Source organism: Antechinus flavipes, chromosome 5, assembly GCF_016432865.1.
Source record: "Antechinus flavipes isolate AdamAnt ecotype Samford, QLD, Australia chromosome 5, AdamAnt_v2, whole genome shotgun sequence".
Lineage (NCBI taxonomy): Eukaryota > Metazoa > Chordata > Mammalia > Dasyuromorphia > Dasyuridae > Antechinus > Antechinus flavipes.
This window is the reverse complement of record NC_067402.1, coordinates 188,311,272-188,338,872: the sequence shown is the minus strand read 5'-3', so window position 1 is coordinate 188,338,872 and position 27,601 is coordinate 188,311,272. Positions and strand designations below refer to the sequence as shown.

At 36.0% G+C, this 27,601-nt stretch overlaps 1 protein-coding gene across 1 annotated transcript; it reads left to right on the top strand.

Annotated features, from left to right (window-relative positions):
• Positions 1-14,097: 14,097 nt before the first annotated feature.
• C1R (complement C1r) lies at positions 14,098-27,303 on the top strand. The gene is made up of 11 exons (XM_052000800.1): positions 14,098-14,300; positions 14,950-15,178; positions 17,119-17,308; positions 18,001-18,153; positions 18,272-18,468; positions 18,729-18,876; positions 19,023-19,144; positions 22,568-22,646; positions 23,969-24,109; positions 26,141-26,212; positions 26,403-27,303. Coding segments are annotated over exons 1-11 (2,103 nt in total). The 5' UTR covers positions 14,098-14,298; the 3' UTR covers positions 27,173-27,303.
• Positions 27,304-27,601: the final 298 nt, after the last annotated feature.

Genomic DNA, 27,601 nt, shown 5'->3' with positions numbered 1-27,601 from the left:
GACAGTGTGTCGTGATGTTAATTATCTGCCAAGGAAGTTTAATTGGCTGAGTTCAATATTTCTGAATTGCCCACAAGGTGACACTTTATTTCATCCACCAGCCCAAGTTTTGTCAGTTATTCTCTGATACTCATTAGACCAATAGTACTTACCCAAGAGTCACTAAATCACTTTGATTAAGCCATCCCTTATTGGCTAGGTCCCAATTTAATTTGGAGAATGGAATGGAATATCACTCAAAATATTAAAATATGGATTTTGCTATTTATCTCTTGCTCAGAGCCCTCACTCCATAATGGATTTCACTGTCTTAGGTCACTTTCCAATTCAATCATAGATTCAGAGGCTTAACATTCTGTGATTACATAATTCGTTATACATATACAAAAAGACGGAGGTTTTTACTGGCCATCATACAGGACCAAAATGTTCCAGCTTTGCTACTTATAAATGTGTGCATAAAAAGACATTAATTCAGTCTACATGGATGGAGAATAATGACCATAAAAATGCCCTCAATGTGATTGAATGTGTCTAAACGTAGCTGAATGTCTCAAGACATTTATTTTGCATTTTAATTTAATTGCACATAATTTTTTTTGTTTTAAAGCATTATGTAATGAGTCCCAAACTACATAATATAGAGATTGTGGAAATATGTAAAAAACCTACATTTACTTGCAGCTCCCATCTGGGTTGCCTGCACATCAGCTCTGAAAATTCACACCTCCTCAACACCCTCTGCCTCTGGAATCCCCTCTGATCCTCTGATTAGCAAGTGTAGGAAGCAGACATTGGAAAGCTCTGCTCAGATCTTCCATTTAAAAAGGACACCCAAAATGGCCATCTCCTTATTTCCTACGTGGCTACACTGTTCTGGACTTCATTATGCCTTCATGCCAAGCCTTCTCTCTTATTCCTTTCCCCAGCTTCTTTCATGTGTTGCCTTTCCCCTTAGATTTTAAGTTCTTTAAGAGCAGAATTTTCTTTTGTCTTTGATTATCATCCTGGCTCTCAATCTCTGACTTATAGTAGGCCAGACTCAATTAATGTTTATTAATTGTGACTACTCTCTATGTCATTGGTCTTCCCCTTGCCCTCCAATTAGTGTTTTAGAAAAGCAGCTATATCAGTTTTTCCAATATCAACATTCAAATTTTTTTAAAATTTTGTTGCATATGATCTACTACCATACTATGGCAAATGTGTGGCTTCACATTTAGTTTAATCATATGGTTTAGTTCAGTGGTAAAGTTAAGACAATGAATATACTGATAATAGTGTGGATACCTTGAATTTTTCAGTTAAGAACTAAAATGAAAGAGCAGCTAGGTGGTGCAGTAGATAGAGTACCAGCCTTGAAGTCAGGGGACCTGAGTTCAAATCTGGCATCAGACACGTAACACTTCCTAGCTATGTGACCCTGGGCAAGTCCCTTAACCCCAACTGCCTCAAGGAAAAAAAAAAGAACTAAAATGAAAATAATGGGGCAACCACTAACATTACATGCAAAAAACTGAGTAGTGCCCATCAGAAGCAAACTGGGTACCTTAGCTCAAGTCAGTTTAGACTTATTCAAAACTATCAAACATTTTATCTTATGACCTGGTTTATGAATGCAAAAAAATGAATTAAAAGACTATTGTTGATTATCTACAGATCCATAAGAACTTAGATGAAAAATATTATCTGAATGTGAAATTGGACTAAATAAAAAAGTGTCCAGTCCAATTAATATATAAAATATAAGTGATTAGAACATATAGTCCATCAAAAGATGCAGCACCTTGCTTTTATCATCATTTCTTCAACTCTAATAATTCAGCAAAAAAAAAGGTTACTTAAACCTTTATTGTTGTGAGACATAATTCATTTGGACCCTACTTTATTCTAGTCAGTTTGATATGATTCCATAAAGGTAGTGATTATAATAGTGTATATTAGATATACTGTATTTATAGTATACATTAGCCCCAGAGCAGTGAGCTGTATTTCTCTTCTTAATTATAGGAAGTTAACTGCAGGTCTTCCACCCCTGTTTTACCTTATCATGGTGACCATGTGTGGTGGAGGTGACTCAATTACTTGAAAAATCCTTTGATTTATTTTTGTTTGTTGTTGTTTTTTCTTCCAATCACTTTTTTTTTATTGTTATTATCATTTACTCTGGAACATACAATCTTCCTTATTCCTTTTTGGATTAAATATACATTCCTAAATCTTTCATGCAAGATTGTCTGTCCGCAGTCTATGGTGTGTTATTCCAAGAACATTTCATCCCTAATTTCATCTCTTTCCTAAATCCAAATGACTCTATTTTGTTCATATAACTATTTAGACATATAAAATTTCCCCTGAGAACTGCTTTGACTGCATTCCATAGGTTTTGTTATGTTGTCTCATTACTGTCATTATTTTGGATGAGATTATTGATGGTATCTATTATTTGTTGCATGACCCACTCATTCTTTAGAATTAATTATTTAATTTCCAATTGGTTTTTAGTTTATCTTTCCCTAGCCCTTTAATGGATATAATTTTTATTGCATCATGGTTTAAAGAAGAAGCATTTACTATTTCTGTCTTTCTGCATTTGATTGTGAGGTTTTTATATCCTAATACATGGTCAATTTTTGTGTCTCAGCATGTGCTACTGAGAAAAAAGCATATTCCTATTCAGTTTTATGCAGAAGTCTATCATATCTAAGTTTTCTAGGATTCTATAAACCTCCCTAGTTTCTTTCTTGTTTATTTTGTGGTTAGATGTATGTAATTCTGAGAGGAGAAGATTGAAAATCCCACTAGTATAATTTTGCTGTCTATTTTTTTCTGTAACTAGCTTAACTTCTCTAAGAATTTGGATGCTCTACTACTTAGTACATATATATTTAGCATCAATACTACTTCATTGTCTAGGTTTCCTTTAACAAGATGAAGTTTCCCTCCTTATCTCTTTTTTATTAGAGCTATTTTTGTTTTTGCTTTATCTGAGATCAGAATTGCTACCCCTACTTTTTTTTTTTTTTTTTTTTTTTTTTTTGCTTTGGCTGAATCATAATAAATTCTGCTCTAGCCTTTTACCCTTTCTCTGTATGCATCTCTGTTTCAAATGTGTTTTTTGTAAATAATATATTGTAGGAATCTGTTTTTTAATACACTCAGCTATCTGCTTTTATTTTATGGGAGAGGTCATTCCATTCACATTCACAGTTATGATTACCAGCTCTATATTTCCCTCCACACTATTTTCTTTCCTATATATACGTTTATTCTTGCTATCCTGTCTTTCCTTAGTAGCGTTTTGTTTCTAACCTACCCTACCTTCAACCTGCCCTCCCTTCTATCATACCTCCTTCTTTCTCTTAGCTCTTTCCCTATTGTTTCTGTCCTTCCATCTAGTCCCTTCCTTTTCTTTCCCTTTTCTCCTCCTACTTCCTTAAGATAAGATAAATTTCTATGCCCAATTGAGTGAATATATTATTCCCTCTTTGAGCCAAAACTGATAAGATTAAACTTCAGACAATGCTTACCTCTCTCCCTGCTTTCCCTCTATTTTAATAGGTCTTTTCTGTCTCTTCATGTGATCTAATTTGTCCCTTTTTACCTCCCCTTTCCTCTTTTCCCAGTACAATCCTTCTTCTACCCTTTAATGTATTTTTCTTTGATTTCATCACATCAGAGTCCATTCATATCTACACCCTTTGTTCATATATACCTCTTCTAACTGCCTCAATAACAAATACAGTTCTCAAGAGTTATAGATATTATTTTCCCATTTAGGAATATAAACAGTTTAACCTTTAAATAATATATTTTCCCCCTGTTTACTTTTCTATACTTCTCTTGAGTCCTGTGTTTGAAGGTCAAATTTTCTGTTTAGTTTTGGGTTTTTTCAATAGGAATGATTGCAAGCTTCTTACTTCATTGAAGATCCATCTCATCCCCTGAAAGATGATGCTCAATCTTTTTGGATAGTTAATTCTTGGTTGTAATCCCAGGTTCTTTGCTTTCCAGAATATAGTATTCCAGGCCCTTTGATCCTTTATTGTAGAAGCTACCAGAACCTGGGTTATCCTGATTGTTGTTCCTTGATACTTGAATTATTTTTGTGTGGCAGCTTGTAGCATTTTTTTCCTTGAATTATAGTCCTGGAGTTTTGCAACAATGTTTCTTGGGATTTTCCTTGTGCAATCTCATTCCAGAGGTGATGGAGTCTTTCAATGACTATTTCACCCTCTGATTCTAGTATATAAGGACAGTTTTCCTTGATGATCCCTTGAAGAATGCTATTCAGTCTGATTTATTTTTGTACCACTAGATCAAGCTCTTTCATCCAACATGAGCAGGTGACCACCTTATCACCACTTAGATCATTGACTGTGATAGCTGCTACCATCTCCTCCTGTCTAACCTAAGGAGAACCTGTTCATCTTGTGTAGAGATATTCCTTACTTACTCAACTCATGACCTTGCAGACATATCATTTTGCTTATTTTAGCTTATGTGACCTATGTCAATCAAAGGAATTATTCTGCTTTTAATATAATTGTTTTTGAATGTCTAGATATCTAGCCCTACAAAAATTAGGTCCCTGGAAGGAGAGGGCACCTCAAATTGTGAGGAAAATCTGTGATTTACTTCTTTAGAGGGATCCTTTAATAAAGTGCCATTGACTTAGAAGTCTGCCTCAGTCTTATTTATTATAGGTAGGATAATTTTAATTCCCACATTGTTAAGACATATAGAAATTGGCATGGGGCTTATGAATCTTTTAATAATGTCACAATATCATGGAGCAAACTATTTTTCAAGATCATTCATGATGAGTGATTTATTGACATATTATTAGAAGAGGACAAATAGGGTTATCAAAAAAAAAAAAAAAAAGAATGTTACCATACCTAGAATAACATGGAGCAATTGAATGATATTATCCTTTGTTTGCTAAAAAGTGGGAAACAAATTAAAGTTCACAATGAAAAATCTCACAGATTATTTCTAAATTTGGCCAATATGCCCCCAAAATAGGAAAAAAAACCTGATAATGGCAAAGTAAGTAAAAGAATTTTTCAAAATGCTACCTGTGAAATATGCAAACTTCTATAGTTTTTGTTTTGCACAACACTGCACAACAAATTGTCATGTCTTCACACACTGGAAATACTCTCAATAATCACTGATGATATTTCTGACTATGAACATTATGAGCAGCACCATTGAGGTGCAATGTTTTGACAATGAGAAACATTGTCTGGGTGAAAAGTTTGGTTATGTTCCATGCAGTGGCTTTTAATACTTGATGCTTTTTCAACCAATTTAATGATGTCCATGATATTCCTAAGGTAGACTGATTCTCAATGACACCTATCAGATCTGATGGTATATGCTGTTCAAATGAAATATAGAAAAATAATGACAATATTCAAGTACTCTGAAATATATACTTTTTGAACCCCATTCCAGTAAATATACACACTTAAAATAAAGAAGACAAAACTGCCTTTGATACATTTTTTTTAAATATCTGCACAAGGGGCAGCTAGGTGATGCAGTAGATAGAGCACCAGCCCTGAAGTCAGGAGGACCTGAGTTCAAATCTTGTCTCAGACACTTAACACTTCCTAGCTGTGTGACCCTGGGCAAGTCACTTAATCCCAATTGCCTCAGTTAAAAAAAAAAAATCCACACTACTTGGTTCTTGGCAATGTGGTGATTCAAGACAATTCCAATAGACTTAGGAGGAAAAATGCCATCTGCATCCAGAGAGAGAGAACTATGGATCAAAGCATAGTATTTTTTAACCTTTTTTGTTTGTTTGCTTTTTCTTTCTCATGGTTTTTCCCCTTTTGATTCAATTTTTCTTGCACAACATGACAAATATGGAAATATGTCTTTTTAAAAAATTCATGCTTTTGGAAATACATTTTACATAACTATATATGTATAACCTATATCACATTGCTTGCCTTCTTAATGAAGGGAATGAGAAGGAAGGAATAGAATTTAGAACTCAAATTTTTAAAAATGAATCTTAAAAGTTGTTTTTACATGTAATTAAAAAAATACTAAATAAAAAAAATTTTTAATCATACTTTCTATGTCTTCATGAAGAGGAGTCTTGGTTGATATGCAGTAATAAGGAAGAAGGATACCAGTTGAAAATCTTGAAATCACTGCCAAACAGAAGAAGGGAATGGAGGACTGTAAAATAAATCTACTTCAGCATTTTAAAAGCTTTACAATAAGTGACTGAAGCAACTTACCTTGCCACAATCAGAATAAAAAAGTTTTCTTCATGAACTAAATCCATCCAAGCTAAACTTTGTCCTTTTCATGATGCTTTCTATCCTTCAAATGTTGGTAAGAGTTAGACTGGTCAAGCTGGAGCTTGATCTCAATTGACTAAATACTATAACAGGGGTAAAAAGCTTACATAACCCTTTGACTATGCTGAAAAATGGTCCAGAAGGTCTCCTTTTTCTTTATTTAAAAAACAAAACAGGTTCTATAAAGTAAAAGGGACTATATACTGGCCCTGTTCCAGTCCTTATTGGGATGAGAGCCCTGATCCTCTCCATTTCTCACCTGGGCCAGTTCATCCCTGCTTCAGCAATGTTTTGGGCCCCTTGTCTCTGAGGATTCACCATATTGATGATACCATTATTGCAGCTCATATTGCCCAAAATTAAACAGTCTTCAGACTTAGCCTCACAGGTAATTGGGATTCAATAGTGTGTCAACATAGAAGAATATTTTAATACAGTAATCCCTCCCACATTGCTATGCCTAGCAATGCCATAACCAGCACCCTGGAAAATATGCATAAAAGTTTTTGGCCTTCCCTTCATATAAGAGAAGAAATCTGAATTATATATTAAAAGATAAAATATGTTGATTTTATACAATATCATACATATATTTTATGCATTTCTGAGTTTCTAAATTTTTCTGTGTCATTGGCTGGCCTTTGCATGACATCAACAATTTCTGCAAACCTCCCCCCAAAATTCCCATTTAATTTTCTATGTCAACCCATGAATTATCAAAATCGTGATGGGTAAAGTTACTATGTGGAAAAAATAACTGTATTTTAACTTCATTATTCAATGAAAGTGTGAATGTTTTTGTAGAAAATGATATGCCCATTCCCCCAGCTTAAAAAGAAAAGGAAAAACATTTATTCATTTGGGTGAAATGTTCGCGTTCCAGCCTGACTTTGATATAAAGAAGGAGCAAAAGAGAGTAATTTCATTTTGTCCACTCCTAGACTCAGTGGTTAACAGCATTCACCAACAATTTGAATGGAAGCCTTGTGAAATTGAGTCTGCAATGAGAAAACTGCTGAGCTTAGACGTGGCCAACAGACTTAAAGCGTTCTTGGACAGAATAAAAAATGAAATCAAAATACTTTAGGATTAATAGAAGTCTTTTCCTAAAAGTAATTCTAGGAACACCTCCAGAGAATGACCTGCTTGGCTAAACAAATTGGATTGATTTTCCATCTTCTAAGCCTTTGATGGATCTATCCAGTCCTGATTATAAGTAATTAATATGAAATGGCCTTTTAAAACTAGCTCCCACAACAAACAAACTGAGAAGTACAGTGTCCCTATAATAGTACCCCAACTCCCTCATGATTTGTACATGAACAAGAATGGGCTTCATGAGTTAAATACAATGGTGTAATGGAAAACTTTATGTCCATAAATTCTTAATGAGCTACTTCTCATTTTCTAGGACGGGAAAAAAAATGTATTCTGTGTCAGTTTGGGTTAACTCATTATCAGATTAAAGATTAAAATCATGGAAACTTTATACATGTCTGGTTATCATAAAAGCAAAATTTTTTGATCTTCTGTATCTAATTTTTTTTTGTTCTTTTTTTTTAGCTACACATACACAGATCTCTATCAATTAGCTGAAAGGGTGTCTCACCATATGCAGAATTCTAAAGAGATGTCTTTTGGGAGATGACATGTCAGGGAAATGCCTTGGAGAGACCATGAAAAATGCATGAGCATTCTAATAATGGTTCTAGCTGGCCAGTCACATGACTGATAGGAATCTTTTTTTAATTGGGAATATAGCCAAAACTGTTAGCATCCTCAAAAAGTCCTGAGTCAGCTTCATATATCTCTCTTTTTGTTCCATTTGTGGCTAAGGGAACTCAGTGACTCTTTTTCTTATATCCAGTGAGAAACCATCTAGGAAGAGGAGCAAGTCTTGGGATCTTTTCCCTTTGAGACCATATGATCCCGAAAAATTATCCTGAGTCCATAGGTTTTTTTTTTCCTTCACTCTTTTCTGTTCTTAAGCATAAGCTTAAATTGTTCTGACCATAAGCTTCAGGAATGCAGGAGTCTTAATTCAAGCTGGGTTTTGCAGCTTATTGATGCAATGAAGGACATTTGGGACTGCAACCCAATGGAAGGATTAATCTGGCAGTCTACATGAACATGGTAGGACCAATGCAATATAACAACTGAGATAAATTTTGAACCTGTTCCCGAAGAGACCAACATGGTCTTGGGGAATGTATGTCCTCGTGGCATTAGGAAAAATGTTTATATGTTGTTCTTGCTCTCTCTATATTTTGTAAAAGCCAATCCTGGTTAAATGGTTAAACAGAAACAGGAAACTAATAATAGAAGTTTCCCTAATAGGAGGAAAACAAGCCAGTGAGTGCTCCAGATAATGGAAGACAAAATAGATGCCCACAAATCTCTCAGGGTACTCTAGAGAAATATAGCCTGCCTGACCCTAAGAATGGGACCAAAGTGATATTCTATATAAGTAAAGTTTAGTTCTTAATTTAAAAATCATTAAGTTTTGTTGTTTTAATTTTTACTCTGATTATTGAATAAAAATATCTTCTTCATGATAAACCATGCAATGAATTTTTGCATTTAAAAAATAAAATTCCTTGGGTTCACATACTGACAAAATATTCTCTGCTCAAATTCATTTGCAGGGAAACCAAAGATCAGTTGAGAAATGTTTTGTTTGTTTTTTAATTATCAGAACTTTGTTAGTTATGTGTAATAAAAACTTTGATCTCTGTCTCAGTCAGAAGGATCACAAAGGTTTAATTTTAGTCTAGGACATTCCACCTAGATTTTGCTGACTAAATGACTATTTGCCTTCCTTTATCAGGGAATAGTTCTAGCTACAAAAAGTATTCATGTAGTATGAAATGAGTAGACTGCTGAATCTCTTGTTAGATAGATCTGAAATGGATCCAATCCCTAAGGCACTGACTTTGTGATTTTGTTTTTTTGTCTCAGTTTCTTCATCTATAAAATGTAGATAATTACTATCCAAGGTTGTTTATGGATCAAATAATATAATATTTATAAAGCACTTTGCAACCCTTAAAACACTATATAAATGCTGTTAAGTAACAGCTTACTACTACCATACTCTAGCAGAATGAAACTGGAATGACTAAGTCAATCCTGTAGAAATGAACCTGGTAATAAGAAATAAGAAAAACTTAGGAAGACTTATATGAATTGATGCAAAGTGAAATGAACAGAACCAGTAGAACAGTGTACACAGTCACAGCAATGTCTTACGATGATCAACTGGGAATGGACTTCACTATTTTCAGCAATACAATGATTCAAAACAATTCCAAATGACTTCTAGTGAAAAATGCTATCTACCTCCAAAGAAAGAACTGATGGAAGCTGAATGCAGATTAAATCATACATTAAAAAAAAAAACTTTCTTTATTATTTCGGGGTTTTGGTCTATGTTTTATTTTACCATATGGCTAATATGGAAATTTTTTGCATAACTTCATATACATAACACATCTCAAATTGCTTCTTGAGAAGGGAGGAAAGAGAAGAAAATTTGAAACTCAAATTTAAAAAGAAAACAAATGTTTAAATGTTTTGTTTATATGTAATTGAGAAAAATTAAATTGAAGTTAAATTTTAAAAAAAGAAATGAAACTGAAAGCTATTAGCAAGGAGCTAAGTAGTATATTAGCAGAGAGGAAATAGTGAGATCAGTAATGAGGAGAGTAGGGATGTCACATCCAATGAGGAGATACCTAACCCAGTGAAGAGCAGATTCATGAACCCTGTGGATCAATGCACCTAGCAACAATGCTGAGAGATCAGAAGATAATATCACCAGAAAACACCAGGGGTCCTGCAGCAAAAGAGGTATGAGAATCTCAAGTATAATCCCTACACATGTTCATTCTACTGACTGGTTTATATAATTGTGAGGGAATATGCCTTAGGTTTAAGATGAAATGTTCTATTGTAAATCTTCTTAATACATTATTCCTTTGAATGTCTTTAACCTCTGTCCTCTGACTGACATTGGTCTAGCTTTGCAATTTGTCATTTTGAGTGTTTGTGGACCCACAGAGAACTGTGCATCTGTGGCTATTCTAGGGTATCCATATATAAGAGAGAAATGTCATCTGTATCATACGCAGAAAAAAAGTGAAAAGTAAACTAGACCAAACAGTCCTATATGGAGACATCTGCCTCTTAACCCTCTTCCTACTCTACTCACTGATTGTTGGATATAAATAGGATGTAATCCTGACTGCACACAACTATGATTGTGAAAAGATGGGTAGGAATATGCACTGCTCAGCTAAGACAATGGACTAAAATGAGAAATTTAATACTTTTTCTGCACACCTAAGGATCATGAAAGAGGGGAAGCTTATTCCCAACCTCTTCAGCTAAGTGGGATTCATAACAGAAGGAGCAATGTCAGATCTCCCTTTCTTCTTCTGCCTCCCAGCCACCATCTTTACTCCAGGATTATAATATTATATATTAATTATCATTATTTTAATATATGTTAATTAATATATATTAATTGTTATGACATTTCTAATATAATAATGTGATATGAGTAATATATAATGTAATCTAAAATATTATAATAATTATTATATATATATATATATTGCATTTATACTACCATTTTCAGTCATCTCCCTGTCACTGGACTGCAGCATCACCACTATTCTAGAATCCTTAGTCATCTAAGCTATAAAAACCTTCATCTCTTCTGGAACTCCAAAGAACATCAGAGGAAAACAGAAATTACAGACTGATTGCATCTCTTGATCTTATTTCTGACTAATTTCTGAATCTTTCATCTCCAGATGCGGAGTAGGTGGTATCTTGGATCCAGAACAACATTGTTCTGGGAAATATTTCACAAGAGACTCTATGGGAAAAGAAGATATGCGACACACTTTTAAATTTAATCTGCATTACCAACATTTATTTTCATGACTTTCTTAAGTCTAGACAATCAACAAAATAATAAACCAGCAATGGTTTTCAGCTTTTGTCAAATGAGTTATAAATGCTCACTCTGAAAACTTAATAGTTGACTTTCTAAAACTGGAAAGTGTTGGATCCAACACATCACTGGCTGAAAAGAAAACCATTCAGAAAGATTACAAGGCATTAGGGTACAATTCAATCAATAAATAAGCATTTATTAAGTGCTCATTGTGTGCAAGTTAAGTAATAGGGATAAAAAGACAAATTTGAAATAGTCCCTGCACTCAAATTGTTTACATTGTACAACACAGAAAAATAAATAAATACAATATATATTCAAAGCAAAAGGAGAGGAGATTTGCTATTTCAGCATCTGGAAGTTTACATAGAATTTAAGTCACGTAATAAGCATTTATTAAGCATCTACTATGTACTAGGCACTGTGCTAAGTGCTGAAAATACAAAGAAAGGATTATATATAATGCCAGACAAAGCTTTGATTGACACCACTGCTTCAGCTGGTCCATCTACTCTTAACTCATTTGCATCTGTTCTGACCTGAGACTGCTCTCATCTCTGCTTTCCTCTGCCAGGAACTGCCAGGTCACCAATTGCTGCCAGTCATTAATTCTGCCTCCCTGTTTGTGTGTTCCTGAAAGGGAGAGGTCCTGATCAAAAAAGGGTTGTGGAATAATATACTTGTCTCTTCCTCTGTCTCTCATCCTCATGTTTTCTGTGAGCAAGTTTTTTTTCCAGGTATAGGAAACCCCAAGGACTCAAGGCTTCCCAATCTTGCCTTCAAAAACTCTAGCTAGTGATCTTCCTTCAATTTAATGATATCTCTGGGTGAGGAGTTAAAACTAAATTAATATTAGTTGACTTCCAGGTTGACATCTCTATTTCAGTGTACAAAAAAACTAGTATAACATTTCTAGGATGCTGGAGACACTAACAATAGGAAGGATAGGTAAGGGCTCTTCTCTATATAACAGACCGATACAAATCACACAATAGCTGCTTTAAAATGCCTATCATAAATGTGGAAATATGTTTAGAGAATTGCACATGTTTAATCTGTATTGGATTACTTGTTGTCTAGGAGAGGGGAGAGAAGGAAAGGAAGGGAGAAAAACATGAACTATTACAAGGATGAATGTTGAAAACTATCTTTGAATACATTTGAAAAATAAAATAAAATATTTATCATTAATTGATTGTCATCCTGAATTCTAAGACCCAAGGAAGAATACAATGTTTCTATTCCCTTCCCATGTGTCCCTCTCTTCCAGTAATTCAGATCACTATCCAAAAGCCTGAATGGTTTAGCATATATCCAGAAAAATAATCTTAAACCTACTTTAAAGGCAATTCCAAATTCAATTAACACTAGATCTGACATATTTAATTGAGTTTTTGAAAACCTACAATTCTAGTTCAACCAAACTCTATTTTCTCTCTAGTGTTCTAAGCTCTGTGACCTTCACAGTTTGCCTTTCCTGCACACCTCAACTAACCCCATGTATTGGAGTAAGTGCTGAATCTGTGATTAAATTTTCAGGAATTTTGTGAGCCAACTGCACAGTTTAATCATTTCCTTCAAATCTAATATTATTTATTGATTTTAAAGAATTGGTGTCAACTGCAACAGGGTGTATTTTCAATATATTATTATCTACTTTAAGTGAGTTTGGCCTTAGTAATAAATATTTGAAGTGAATTTAATTGCATTTTGTTCTGATTGGTGCTAATATAATGATGAGAAGAAAGTCTGAAGTAATTATGGAATTGTTGGAAATTTTTCTAAAATTATCATTTGCTGGGGCAGCTTAGTAGGGCAGGAGAGTTGATCATTTTAAAATATTTCTAAATAAGATTTATCCCATTTATCACCAATTCAATAAAAATCAAACCAGACTAGAAAATAAATCAAAGTACTTGAAATTGAAATGATTATAGTAGGTTGATTACTGGGACTGAAATGGAAAGTATGTAGTTAATGAGCTACTTTTGTTGTATGGTGCATATATCCTCTATTATAGGTGCATTTTTCTCACTCTTCTTTGGTTTAGTAAAGAGATTAACTAAAAATAATTTCTTGCTTTAATCATTGACATCAGTGAAGAATTTTCATTACTTTAAACTTCAAGTTTAAGCCATCAAGATCAACTAATGTTCAAAAAGCAGAAAAATTAATTAAATGTGTCCTACAACCTTTGGAAAATTCTAAAATTGATACTAGAAATCATGACTCTCAAGCTGAAGATAAAGCCATTAATTTTAAAAAATATTCTATTAAATAAAATGATAATTTAATGTTCTTCCTAGGCATAAATTACTAGAAAATATAATTTGACACATGAACTTAACATCTTTGTCAAACAGAAACAATGGAGAATGGAATTGTAATTATCTGGATTTATTAGAACCATCTATTTGGCTTTCTGAAGAGCTAACTTTGCCATAGATAGCTACTGAAAAAATAATCATGTCGTTTAAGTGAAATTTTAAAACATGAAACTGACTTGAATAATTTTCAAAATTTTGTAGATAGTAACATGGAATCAAACAATATTCCAATCCCTGCAACTATGAAGCTGCAAGAAGAAGCAGATGATGTGGTTTCGAATTCTATTTGTTAACTGTGTGACTTTGGTTTAGTAAAATAACTTTAATATGGGGGAGAGATGATCTCTAAGGTGGCTTGTAGATCTAAATCTGTCACTCTATGAAAGGGTCCATTGGGAAACCCTTCTCTGTACAGGACAGCAGATGGCACCACAAGCGGGGATTTTTAAAAACAAAACCAAAAAAAAAAAAAAAAAAATCAAAATTCCGCTTTTTGTTTATGCAAATAGCCAATTCCCCTTAAATTTCCCTGAAACGGCTCTCTCCCTCCTCCCCACATATGCCCTCCTCCTTCCCTCCCCTTCATGTCTCCCCCATCACCCTCCCCGCCCCGATCTCTCTCATTCCAGAGTGCATGAAGCAGCTGTGGGGAGAGTCACGGACCCCTGCGCAGGCTTAGAGAATGTGAGTGGAACTGATTGGGGAGAGGGAAGGGGTAGGCACTGGATAAAGAGGAGGTAGACTTTCTCCTGCTGCCCTCATTTTCTCCCTGCCCTCATCCCCAAGATGAAACAACTTCTGACTTCGGTGGTCCCTGAGGACTACAAGGATCAAAGATCACATTTCTTTTCTGTCCCACATTTGGTGGCAGATAATAGTGAGGGGGCAAGTAGCATGGTAAAAAGACAGGGCACCCAATTTTCCCAAATGAACATCATCCATGCAGAACTTACCCTCGCTCCCAGAGTCCTTTGCAACAACCAGCAGAAACCATTATTTGAAGGATTTGGCTTAGAAATCTAGACCCACCCATCTCCCCCTTCCCCCGCCCCAGCTCCCTCCTTCCATCTCCAACCTAATATTATTTTGTTTCTGATTCACCCCTGTTCTGGGAAAACGAAATCTCTGCCCTGGATGGAGGAGGGGAAAGTGAAAGGGAGGAAATCAGAAAGCAAAGAGGAGGTCAACGATCTCAGGACCATTGTACCATCCGACTGTGGCACTGACCAAAATGATAATGTTTCTTCTCCACCCTACTCAACACCATAGGGAAGACCATTACCTAATTCCCTCATCTCATCTCTAGCCTGTGTTTTCTTATTACATTTAACAGGTCAGTCTGGTGCCTTTTGGGATTCCTCCTACTCTGTAAGATAGGAAGCTCCAAACCCCTCACCCATGAGCTCTATGGAGAAGTGACATCCCCTATGTACCCCAAGCCATACCCTAACAACTACGATTACACCACAGAGATCGTGGTCCCCAGGGGCTACATTGTGAAACTTGTCTTCTGGCAGTTTGATCTGGAACCATCTGAAAATTGTTTCTATGACTATGTCAAGGTATTCAGTTGGGGAAGGGGATGAAGAAGGGGATGGAGAAGGGGATGTCAAGGTGAAGAGAATTCAAAGACTCATGTAGACTTCAAGGACTGAGGATCCTCCCCCAACCCTGACTCCCCACTCTCTGATTGGGATGGGGGTGGGGATTACAATACAAAGGTCTGTCCTCTTAATATTCACTTAACATTTACTGAATCCTCATGAAATGCCAGTCATTGAATAAACCTTCAGTCTCTGCCTTCCAATAAATAAAATCCAAGACAGAGAAGTAGGTTGCTACTGGTAAAGAAATACTATTATCAGAAATAGTCACTATCTAATATTTTTTCCAAAGGGTAAGATTTTCCAAAGGGAAGGGACTCTTTTTTTCTTTTTTTCTCCTTCATAAATGACTATGATATAATCACTAAAGGCATCAAATTTTATATATATAATGTAGTTTTAATTGGAAGTCTAGGGACAGCTAGGTGGTACAGTGATTAGAGCATTGGTCTTGGAGTCAGGAAGATCCCAAGTTCAAATCCCACCTTAGACACTCACTAGCTATATGATCACAGACAGATCACTTAATTCTGATATCTTCATTCCTTCCCAAAAAAGTCTGTCAGTGAATTAGTTATTTGATGCCATGGATCAGATATATAGAAGTCTCATCCAATGAAGAGGGTAACCAAGGTACTTCTGAAAAATATGCCAGATTAGCAATAAAAATTTGGTTCAAATCTTAATTCTGTTACATAAAAGCTGTGATCTGAGGCAAATCAATTCATCTCTCCAAGGCTCAGTTTCCTTATATATAAAATGAGAGAATTGAACTAAGTGACCCCTAAGGTCTTTTTTAGATCTAAATCTCTGGCCCTGTGGTTTTAAATAGCATTGTCACCCCATATTTTCTACTAGCTAGCTAAAGGGACCTTAAGCTTGATTTTCTCTACCTGCCACATGAATTAATCACCATACCAGCCCCCTCCCTCTAATAGGACTTAGAGAGAGCTATATGATTCACTCTGTAAATGTCTGACCACAGGTGGATGGTCTTTTAGCAAATTATCCCCTCATCTTTGTTTCTCTCCCTTCTGTTTTCAACTGAGATAGAGCCTGTGACATTCTAAGAGATTGCATTTTAGGAGATAAAAGATAAAACATATTGATTTTAGTTCCTTGTTATCTGTTCCTTGATCTTTTTTAACGTAATATTAAAGGACATCTGGGATATAAGGAAAGGGGCTTTAAAAAAAATTCCCCTTTCCAAGTTTTTAGAGAGGTCTTTAGAAAAGTGAATGAGAAAATTGGGTAAGTGGGCTACAGGAGACAAATGTTGCTGTACATACCTGTATCAGCCTATAGGAGGCTGACTTTACATAACCAGGGTAAGTGACCAGAGGTGGAAGCCTTAAAATTTAGATTTGTATGAAGTACATTGTGCAGCCTTGGGGTCTTTAAGTCCATAAGTGTCCTAGAAATTAAAAGATGAAAAATGCTAAGAGCACATTGTCTGGTAGAAAAGTAAGGAATAAAGGGACCAAAGAGAGGGGAAACAAAATCCCAGGTAGGGAAAGAGTTGGTAACATTAAAATAGGAGGAGAGGGGAAGGAGGGGGAATAATGAGGGTTGGGAGCTCTTAGCAAGGGCTCCTGAAATAGGTTAGTACTATGTAAAGACTGTTAGTAAAGTCAATGGAAGCTACTGAAGGAAGAATTTAGTATCATCTTCGGTCCCTAGAAGTCATACGTTCCTTAATTTAGAGCTAAAAGGGATCTTTTAAACATTTATTCACAGCAGCCAGAATATGGTGGTAGGAAAGGCTGGCGGGGGTTGGGGTGGCAGTGATGATTATCTGTTCAGTTAATCAAATGGACCCTTCAGGCAAGACAGAAAGGGAGTGACTCTCACTGACTTGCCATTTGGTTGGGAATCTTTTCCTTAATTTTTCTTGTTAGATCTCTGCTGATAAGAAAAACTTGGGTCGATTTTGTGGGCAACTGGGATCCAAAGCAGGCAATCCTCCTGCCCAGGAGTTTGTGTCCCAGGGAAACCGTATGTGGCTAACATTTCATACTGACTTCTCCAATGAAGAGAATGGGACCAGCATTTTCTACAAAGGTTTCCTGGCCTACTTCCAAGCCGTGGGTGAGTATGTACCACTATTGGACTTTAATACCAGCCATGACATTAGGGGGTCAATTTTCATGGACTAAAGGGTATCCATGGTAACAGATTGAAAAAGAGGTTCAGGAATCTGTCATAAACCATAGAATACTGAAGCATGATCTTGGTTCCTTTCCCCAACACACCTGTAAAAGTAGCCTCTAGAAAGCAACACAAAATCCTGACATGTCATCAGTAGGTATTACCCATGGGGTCTAGCCTACCATTAAAAAGTTCCATTACCAAGAGCAAGAACCAAGATTCTGTTCTTAAGGTTTTCCATGAAAAACTCCTTTAGAAAGATTCCTTCTTCACAACATGGCATTTTTACTTTTTTTGTTGTTGTTTGCTTGAGTTTCATTTTCTTTTTCATTTTTTTTGTTTTTTGATCTGATTCTTCTTGTCCAGCAAGATAATTGTATAAATATGTATGCCTATATTGGATTTACATTTTTTTTTACCATATTTAACATATATTAGATAACTTGCCATCTAGGAGAGGGGGTAGGGGAAAGGGGGAGAAATTGGAACACAAGATTTTACAAGGGTCAATGATGAAAATTTATCCTTCCATGTTTTGAAAATAAAAAGCTTCAATTAAAAAAAAGAAAGATTCCTCCTCCGATCCCACAACAAAAAATTATTGAAACCTTTCTTTGCTGATAATCTTCCAGATATGGATGAATGTAGTATCCAGGGCAATGACAACGAGGAGAGCTCTAAGTCGGGGCTTCGGTGTGAACATTTGTGCCACAATTCAATCGGCAGTTACTTCTGCTCCTGCCGCCCTGGTTATGAGCTCCAAGATGATGGACACTCTTGCCATGGTAAGAACCAGGTGGTGGGAAACAGGGAAGCTTCTAAGTTATAGAGGGAAGAGTGACTAAAAGACAAATCAGGAAAAGAGCCTTTTTTGTGAACTTCCAACTGGCCTTATAATTGCAGCGGAGTGCAGTAGTGAGCTATTCACAGAAGAATCAGGGTACATCACCAGCCTCGAGTACCCCAAGGCTTATCCTCCTGACATGCGCTGCAACTATAGCATCCGTGTAGATCGGGGCCTAACTATCAACCTTGAGTTCTTAGAGCTTTTTGAAATTGATGACCATCAGCAAGTTCACTGCCCCTATGACCAGCTCCAGGTACAGAATCTTTTCCCTTACTTCCATATTACTTCTCTGCTATTCCTCTGTTTGGGGTATGGTGGGTACAGAACAAGAAAATTTCCTGCCATCAAAGTCTCAGCATGTCAGATCACACCAATTCCAAAGTATAGGTAGGCCTGCCTGTACACCAGCCAGAAATATCTACTCTATCTCAGGTGGCTCAACATTTCAAGTGCATCCTTGGTAATAAGTTGGAACATTGACTTCTCTTTTTCTTCCCTCTTACATACCACCAGATCTATGCCAGTGGGAAGCTCCTGGGAGAGTACTGTGGAATGAAGAGTCCTGGGATCATCAACACCAGCAGCAATGCTGTGGATGTGTTGTTCTTCACAGATGAGTCAGGAGACAGCCGTGGCTGGAAGATCCACTATGCCACTGAAAGTAAAGAGCACCCCACCCAGTCCACCCCACCACCTAACCCCAACTTGGCATCCCCATTTGCAAAGACAAAACCTGGAAGGGAGAAGACAAAAAGTGAAAAGTGAATGGCCCTGAAATTCATATTCATCTCCATTATTCCTCAACAGTTATCAAGTGTCCACAGCCAAAGACCCTTGATGAGTTCACCGTTATCAGTAAACCCCAACAACAATTTCAGTTCCGTGATTACCTCATTGTGACCTGCAAAACTGGCTACCAACTCACAGAGGTGAGAACTCAGGGCAGGGGAGAAAGCCTGATCTCAACATAATTACTTAATTAGGATAAAATCCATTTCGGGCAAGTCTTCATTTCAAGGGGAGGTCAATAGGAAAGGGTCACCTCAACTCCAGGGTCTGCTTCTTTGAAAAAAGAACATGATTTGGTCATCCAATCCAGGGAAAACCAAGGCTTTGAAAGACTCATTCATACTAACCAAACTCACAAGGGAGCTATTAACAAATCAGAATGCTAATTTGCTATTTGCAGAAAGGGGTATTAATAGATGCCTAGTGCATTAATAGCAAATTAGTTTTTTAGAAAATAGACAGAAAAATAGCAAATTAATAGAAATCATGTCCAGAAGAAGAAAGTTGATAGTCCCACTCCATTCTTCCCTAGGCAGACCAGTTATGGGGCCCTGAACATTTATATAACACTCACTCAACTAAGTGTTTTACGATTATTATCTCACTTGCTCTTGACAATAGCTCTGCAAAAATAGGTATCATTATTTATTTCGTTTTATAGTTGAGGAAACTGAGGCAAAATCACAAAATAATAAATGTCTGAAGCTGGTTTGAACTTACAATTTCCTATCTCCAAGCCTGGTATTCTAACCACTTTACTACCTAACTGATGTGTGATTTAAGGAGTCATTTAAGTCTTTAAATTTTTGAAGGGCTGTTATATACAAGTAAATTTTTTCTGCTTGACTCCAGAAGGCAAAACTAGGATTAAAGGGTGGAAGCTAAAGAGAGACAGGTTTGGACTTAGTTTAAGGAGAAATTGACTAATAATTAGAACCCTCCCATAGAGGCTCTTGAAATTCTCTGTAGAAATTCATCTTAGCATTCACTAGTAATTATTATGGGAGGTTGTTGTGGACAGGAATCAACATGTATGGTAGGATTGAGTAGAAGTCATCTAAGATCTTTTCCTCTGTCTGCCTCAGTTTCCTTATTTGTAAAATGAAGATCTTATAATCCCTACCTCTCAAGATTGTTGTGAGGATCAAATAAGATTATAAATGTAAAGCATTTAGCACAGTTTGGTACATAATAAATGCTATATAAATATTAACTGTTATTATTATCATCATTATCATTATTGTTAGAGTCATGATTCAATTTCCCTTGTTCTAGCACATACTGAGGGCAGCCAGGAAGACCCAAGTTCAAGTCTAATCTCAGCTATGTGACTCTGGGCAATTCACTTAATCCAGTTTGCCTTAGTTTCCTTTTCTGTAAAATGAGCTAGAGAAGAAAATTGCAAACCATTCAAATATTTTTATCAAGAAAACTACAAATAGGGTCACTGAAACAAATGAAAAAAGTTACTGACTATACAATCCTCGTCCAGCCACTCAATTCTTAATCTGTTTCTTGGCTATAAAATGGGAATAATACTTCATGTACTTGTATTACTACCTCACATGATTGTGAGCAAAATGCTTGGAAACCTTAAAGCAATATACAAGATGTCCCAAAGTTTTAGTGAAGTTTTAAGCTATGAAAGCAATTTTAAGCTTCAATAACTTAAATAAATTTAATTAATAACTAAGTTAATTTAATGTTTACAATTTAATGGCTTAAATAGTTTTAATAGCTTTAAATTGTACTAAGACTTCTGGAAATCCTGTATGAATTTTAGTTATTATTGAATATATAAATAGAATAAAAGGAGCCAGATAAGTTGCTCTTCTTCCTTATAAGTAAATTTCTGTCTAAATTGACCTGAATAGGTTTTCTAAAAGAACACCATTTTCTCTAGACTGCACTAGAGATTTCAGTAAGGAAGGTAAATGATCTACACCTGTGAAGATTGTTTGCAGAGAAGAGAATCCTTATTAATGCATCTGCATCTGATATAACATTTAAATTTTAGGTCTATTTCCCAAATTCTTCATTTATTTCTTCTAATTCAGTTGATATTCATAATATTCCAATAACAATATCCTCTTTTTTCTCCTCCCTTGATTTTTACCCAAAAAATGTCTTTTGTACTTCCCCTGCAAAAGTTCTTATATGCACTAAATTTTTTGAGATAGTTATACTCTTCAGACCTCCCCTACTATTTATCTCTTCCTTAGCTCCAAACTCAGAAAAGCAGTTATTCTCCTTAAGATAAACCTAATGCCTAAATCTAAAGATTTTTTCTAAATTCTCATCTTCTTTGAAAGATTTAATACTATTGATCACCTCCTCCTAGACACTCATTCTCCTCTGGTATTTCATGACACCAATTTCTCCTCAATCTCCTCCTGCCTCCCAAACCACAATTTCTCAGTCTTTACTTTGTTAGATCTTCATCTATGTCATGCTCACTTACTTTTGGTATAGCCCAGTGCCTATATTCAATTGCTTTTCTCATCAGTTCTTATGAGTTCAAATGATCATTTCTATGCAAATGGTTCCCAGATCTATGTATATAGCTCTAGGCTGCTTCCTGTGTTCCAGGACCACATCAACTATCCTTTGTTAACCTTTAATGAGCCAGGAAGGGTACTGGTGGGATAGGATTCATGGGTTCAAGCAACAGTATTTCCAATTCAATTCAATTCAACAAACATCTATTAAATATTTGATGTGTGCTTGATAGGGACTGGAGTTCAAAGACTTTTTATTATAATAAGTGTTTTGACAGATACACAAATAAGTGTTATAAAAGAGGGGAATATGATATGGGCAAAGGAGAATCAGGCAAAGTTTTCTTAAAACAAGTTACACAGGTGACGCTTACTTGCATCTTTCTCTATTATCTCTTTCCTCCTTCGTTCTAACCTCACATAAATAGTTATTTATGAGAAATTTAGAAAAGGATGGTTAGAAAGTCTTTAAGGAGAAGATGGTACCTTAATTGGGTATAAAAGAAGAAGGAAAAAAAAGATAAATTTTAACAGAAGTTGGGAGAGGTTGTCTATTCCAGTGGTTCTCAAACTTTTGTTCTTAGTATCTTTATACTATTAAAAATTATTGAGGATCTATCCAAAGAGTTTTTGTTAATATGGGTTATACTGATGGATATTTATCATATTCGAAATAAAAACTAATTTTGAATTTGTAGACCTTCTGAGAGGGTTTCAGAGACTCTCAGGATTTACTTTGAGAACTACTCCAGGTATAAAGGACAAAAATGGGGAGTAGTGCCAGGAAGAGGAAGAATTTTAGATAAGGTTAGAAAGATCAATTGGAACCAGGTTGCTTTATAACCAGGGACAAAACTTTCTCATTTTGTGTCTCTGTAAAAAGGGTCAAAAACATCTCCAAGGAAAGAGAGAAGAACAAGCAGTAAGTTGCTAGACTTGAGAAGGCCGGAGAACTTTAGGGTAGGAGAGCAGCAGAAACAGTAATAGGAAATGTCATCACATCACTAATTTCTCCCAACAGCCACTTTTGCTACCATAAAATGTTCTCTTTCCTCCAAAAACCAGGGGAACCAGAAACTGAAGTCCTTCACTTCTTTCTGCCAGGATGATGGCACATGGCACCGAGCTATGCCCCGCTGCAAGAGTAAGTGACAGCTGGCAGGGACACCATCCCCAGTGAGACTTGCTCTCTTCACAGAGAGGGGAAATACAACTCAAAAGGTGAAGATAAAGGGTGTTGGGCTAAGCACCTTGCCATGACATCTCTCCTTTTTTTTTTTTATTTTGTTTAATAATAACTTTATATTGACAGAATCCATACCAGGGTAATTTTTTACAACATTATCCCTTGCACTCGCTTATGTTTCGATTTTTCCCCTCCCTCCCTTCACCCCCTCCCCTAGATGGCAAGCAGTCCTATATATGTTAGATATGTTGCAATATATCCTAGATACAATACATATTTGCAGAACCAAACAGTTATCTTGTTGCACAGGGAGAATTGGATTCAGAAGGTAAAAATAACTCGGGAAGAAAATCAAAAATGTAAATAGTTCATATTCGTTTCCGAGTGTTCTTTCTTTGGGTGTAGTTGTTTCTGTCCATCATTTATCCATTGAAACTCAGTTAGGTCTCTTTGCATGACATCTCTCCTTGCTGCCTCCCCTCCCCCCAGCTCAGTTCCTCGAGAAATATGGTCTAAATTGGAGAAGAAGCCTATATAATTTCAAATCATTGCTCACCAATAGTGAAAAGTTTGGTTGGCTCCTCCAGGAAGTTTCTTTCATTCTTCTTGCCACAAAAGTGATCCACTTGTAGGAAAAGCCTCTTTTCCCAAAAACCTTCATTCAATAATCTATTTTTTGAGCAGAAAGCTCTTTACTCTCTTAATGAGTCTGTTCAATCAACTCTTTATTTGGGGCTTAAATAGTGCTAGTACCACTATATTGGTAATAAGGATACAAGAAAAATTGAAATAGTACCTGCTTTCAAAAAACTTACATTCTATTTAAAGAAATCACTTGTTTGAGTGTATTTATATGCATGTATTATATTGTATATCTATATATTTATGTATAAGTATACACATATACTTTATAAAAATAAAAATATTTTTATTTTTTCATGATTTCATGAAAAAAGCAAATAGAAAAAAAAAGAGGAAGGAGTGGTAACTGACAGCCAGGGAATATCAGGAAAAGATTTTTCTTTCATATAGAAAATGTTTGATGCTAAAAAGATAGACGTGAGAAAGGAAGGAATTCTGAGCATTGGGAACAGCCTGGACTAAGGTATAGAGTTAAAGTATTAATCATGAGGAACAATCAAGTCAGTTTGGATGAACTGAAGAGTGCATGAAAGGGAATGTATGTTTGGTAGGGAAGTTTGGAATCAGATTGCAAAATTCTCTATAAATACCCAGCTACCCTTTCTTTGATCCCTACTCCACTCTGTTGTTTCCTATAGTTGTGAACTGTGGAGTTCCCCAAGATCTACCTAATGGAAACTTCAACTACATTACTAAGGAAGGGGAAAATACCTACCAATCTGAGATCCTCTACACTTGCCGGGAGCCATATTATCAGATGGCAACTAAAGAGGAAAGTGGTAAGTCTTCATCAGGAAAGGACTAGTGGAAATCTGGGACAAGGTAGATTGTCCTTCTCTCTTCTACCATCCCAGAACAAAAAGTGTCTCTTCACTTTGTTATTTAGGTCTTTCTCTTCAACAAAGGTGAATCTTAGAGGACCAGCCCTGGAGTCAGGAGGACCTGAGTTGAAATCTAGCCTCAGACATTTAACACTCACTAGCTGTCTGGGCAAATCACTTAACTTCGATTGCCTCAAAAAAAAAAAAAAAAAAGTGAATCTTCTCCCATAATAGGCCAAAAAAAAAAAAATATATATATATATATATATATATATATATATATATATATCATATTCAAAAATGTTCCTAAAGTTTGATGAACTAGAGATAATATCTGGACTTTTGGATTTGGAGGGGTCTCATTCCTGGCATTGGGCACTAACTCAGAACTTGCCGGACAGAAGAAAGAGGTGGTTCTTTTGGCTAATGCTAAAGAAACACTATCCCATGCACAACTACCAAGATGGAAATATATCAGCTCTTCTCCCTTCCACAGACACCATTTGGTTTGTCCTTAAGAGTTGTTCTCATTCATGATTTTCACCCAGTTTCACATGTAAATTTATATAAATTCTATGTATGGTTCACAATATGATTTACGCTTGGTAATTCATGCCCTTCTTCCAAAGATGGCCATGGTCATGATTAATGGTCACCTATGTGGGCCTAGCCCTTAAAGTAAGGCTTTCACAATAAATGGTCTCCTATTCAACTATGAAGAATCTCCAAGGAAGTACATATCCCAGTCTCTCTCTTTTGCTTGTTCAAGTATTTAGATACTGCACGTCACAATCAGGAAGTTCATCCTTAAGTCAGACTAAGTTTTTACTTACTGCTGTATAGCTAGCAAAGAGCCTGGCACATAGTAGGCATTTAATAAATGTTGAATGTTAAACAAATGAACACTATTCAATCCATTTCCTCGTTGCAGCTTTCACATATATAGTCCCTAATAGTCACCCATTGTGTACTATTCAAAGCTCTGTCCAAGGGAATACTTTTTGCATTCATATAGTACCTAACATTTTGCGAAGGGCTTTCCTCGCAACTATGAGGTAGTTCATGCAGAGTGTCATCCCATTTTAAAGATGGGGAACCTGAAACCAAGAGAAGTGAAACAATTTATCAGTAAACAACTTTTAAGTACTGGAACTCAAAATCTTATCTCCCGACTCAAAGTCCGCTGCTCTATTCACTTCTCTATGTTGCCTCTCCAGAAAGAGATATGAGAAGGAAAAGAGTAGCTAACATTTTAATATGAAAAATGGAAGATAGAGACACAAGTAAAGAAATAACAATTATAAAGAAAATGCTACTAAGTACAAATTACCAGTTACATTCATATATGTCTGTCTATATATCATCTATGCATATATAATATATAGATATAGATGGATAGATAGATTTCTGAAATCTAGGATTGAGCCATCCCCCAACAATCAAAAAAAAAAAAAAAAAAAGCAAAATAGTGTCTATACCACATTTCTGTTCGTAAATTAATTATTAGGTAGTTTAACTAATGGCTTCTGTCCTAGAGAGCTGTAAATATATAAACTGCATTTGTTGAGTTCATATTTGATTTTACTCCTTAATGGCAGCTAGGTGGCACAATAGATAGAGCACTGGGCTTAGAATAAGAAAGACTCATGTTCATGAGTTCAAATCCTGCTTCAAATACTTCAAATACTCACTTAGCCCTGTTTCCCTATTTTCTCATATGTAAAATGAGTTTGAGAAGGAAATGACAAATGACTCCAGTATCTTTGCCAAGAAAACTCCAAATGGGGTCACAAATGGTGGGACACAACTGAAATGATCAAGCAACAATTACTCCTTGGTTCTGAAAGCTGTGGTAATTCCTACTATTGTCTTTATAAACTTTTTCACTTCAATTCCTAATCTCTTCTTTTATCTTGAAGTTCATTCAGTAAATTAATTTTTCAACCTCTTCCCTACCAGCTTAATCATATCTTCTTTTTTTTTCTTTAGTGACATATACCTGCACAGCCGAAGGCATCTGGAAAGACAACTATGGAAACAAGATTCCTCAGTGTTTACCAGGTGAGCAAAGACCCATTGGGATTATTAAGAAAAGAAGACATTCTAGTCGGGGAGAAGGGAGTCGGAAGAGAAAACAAGTAAAGGGTCAAGATCTTAACAGTGATTGGATGAAGGTAGGGTGAAATAAGGAAGAATGGGCTTGATGAACATAAGATGATTTGGTCTTCTTTCTTTTTTTCTCTTTTTCCAGTGTGTGGGAAGCCAATTAATCCTGTATTTGAAAATCAGCGCATCATTGCAGGGAAAAATGCTCGGTTGGGCAATTTCCCTTGGCAAGTTTTCACCAACATTTATGGACGTGGAGGTGGGGCACTACTAGGTGACAGATGGATACTTACAGCTGCCCATACCATCTACCCTAAGGAATATCCTTCAGGGCAGAATACATCTATCCATGTATTCTTGGGTCATACAAATTTGGATGAAATCATGAAAATGGGGGCCCACCCCATCCGCAATGTCTTCATCCACCCAGGCTATGATCAAAGTGATATGAACAACTTTGACAATGACATTGCTCTTCTAGAGCTGGAGGACAGTATCCCCCTAGGTCCCTACCTCCTTCCCATCTGTCTTCCAGATAATGAAACCTTATATGAAAAGGGATTCATGGGCTATGTCAGTGGCTTTGGAATAGAAGACCAAAAAATACATGATGATCTGAAGTTTGTGAGTTTGCCCGTGGTCTCAAGAGAGAACTGTCAGCATTGGCTCAATTCAAAAAGGAGCAGCCAGGTGTTTTCCAACAACATGTTTTGTGCTGGTGACAAGACTGCAAAGAAAGATGCTTGTCAAGGAGACAGTGGAGGAGTATTTGCAGTGAAAGATGAAACTGGAGATCGTTGGGTAGCCACGGGCATTGTGTCCTGGGGTATTGGGTGTGGCAAAGGATATGGTTTTTATACCAAAGTCCTCCAGTATGTGGATTGGATTAAGGGAATAATAGAAAAAGAGAACTAAAAGAAGGAAAAACTAAGAGCCAAGATATTTCAGGAATATCCAAGTCCCAAACAAAAAAGAGAACGCATCATTCTAACTGGCTATTGTTATTTAGGCAGTTGCATCCACATTAAAAATTACTGATGCAGAAATTCAGGTTGTGAAATTAGTTCTTTTCTCCATTTCTCAATCTATCTCCCACTTTTCAATCATCTCAGACAGATGAGAAGTTCAAAGTGTCCTGGACCAAGGTGCCATGGCTTCTATTTATCTCTTTTCTGTTTCATCTTTCATCACTCCATAGTCAAATCTTCATTCCCATAGTTAAGCCTACAATGGTGAAGAGAAGAAAGTTTATGGTCATCTTGGACATATTGGGAATCTAAGCCTTTCCTTGAGTTGAGACACTGAATAATCAGTTTGACAAAGATATAGAAATGAAAATAGTGC

Coding starts and splice junctions, on each gene's coding strand:
- C1R (XM_052000800.1), top strand. Junction 17,309..18,000: donor GGCCTACTTCCAAGCCGTGG/GTGAGTATGTAC, acceptor ATAATCTTCCAG/ATATGGATGAATGTAGTATC. Junction 18,877..19,022: donor GATCCACTATGCCACTGAAA/GTAAAGAGCACC, acceptor ATTCCTCAACAG/TTATCAAGTGTCCACAGCCA.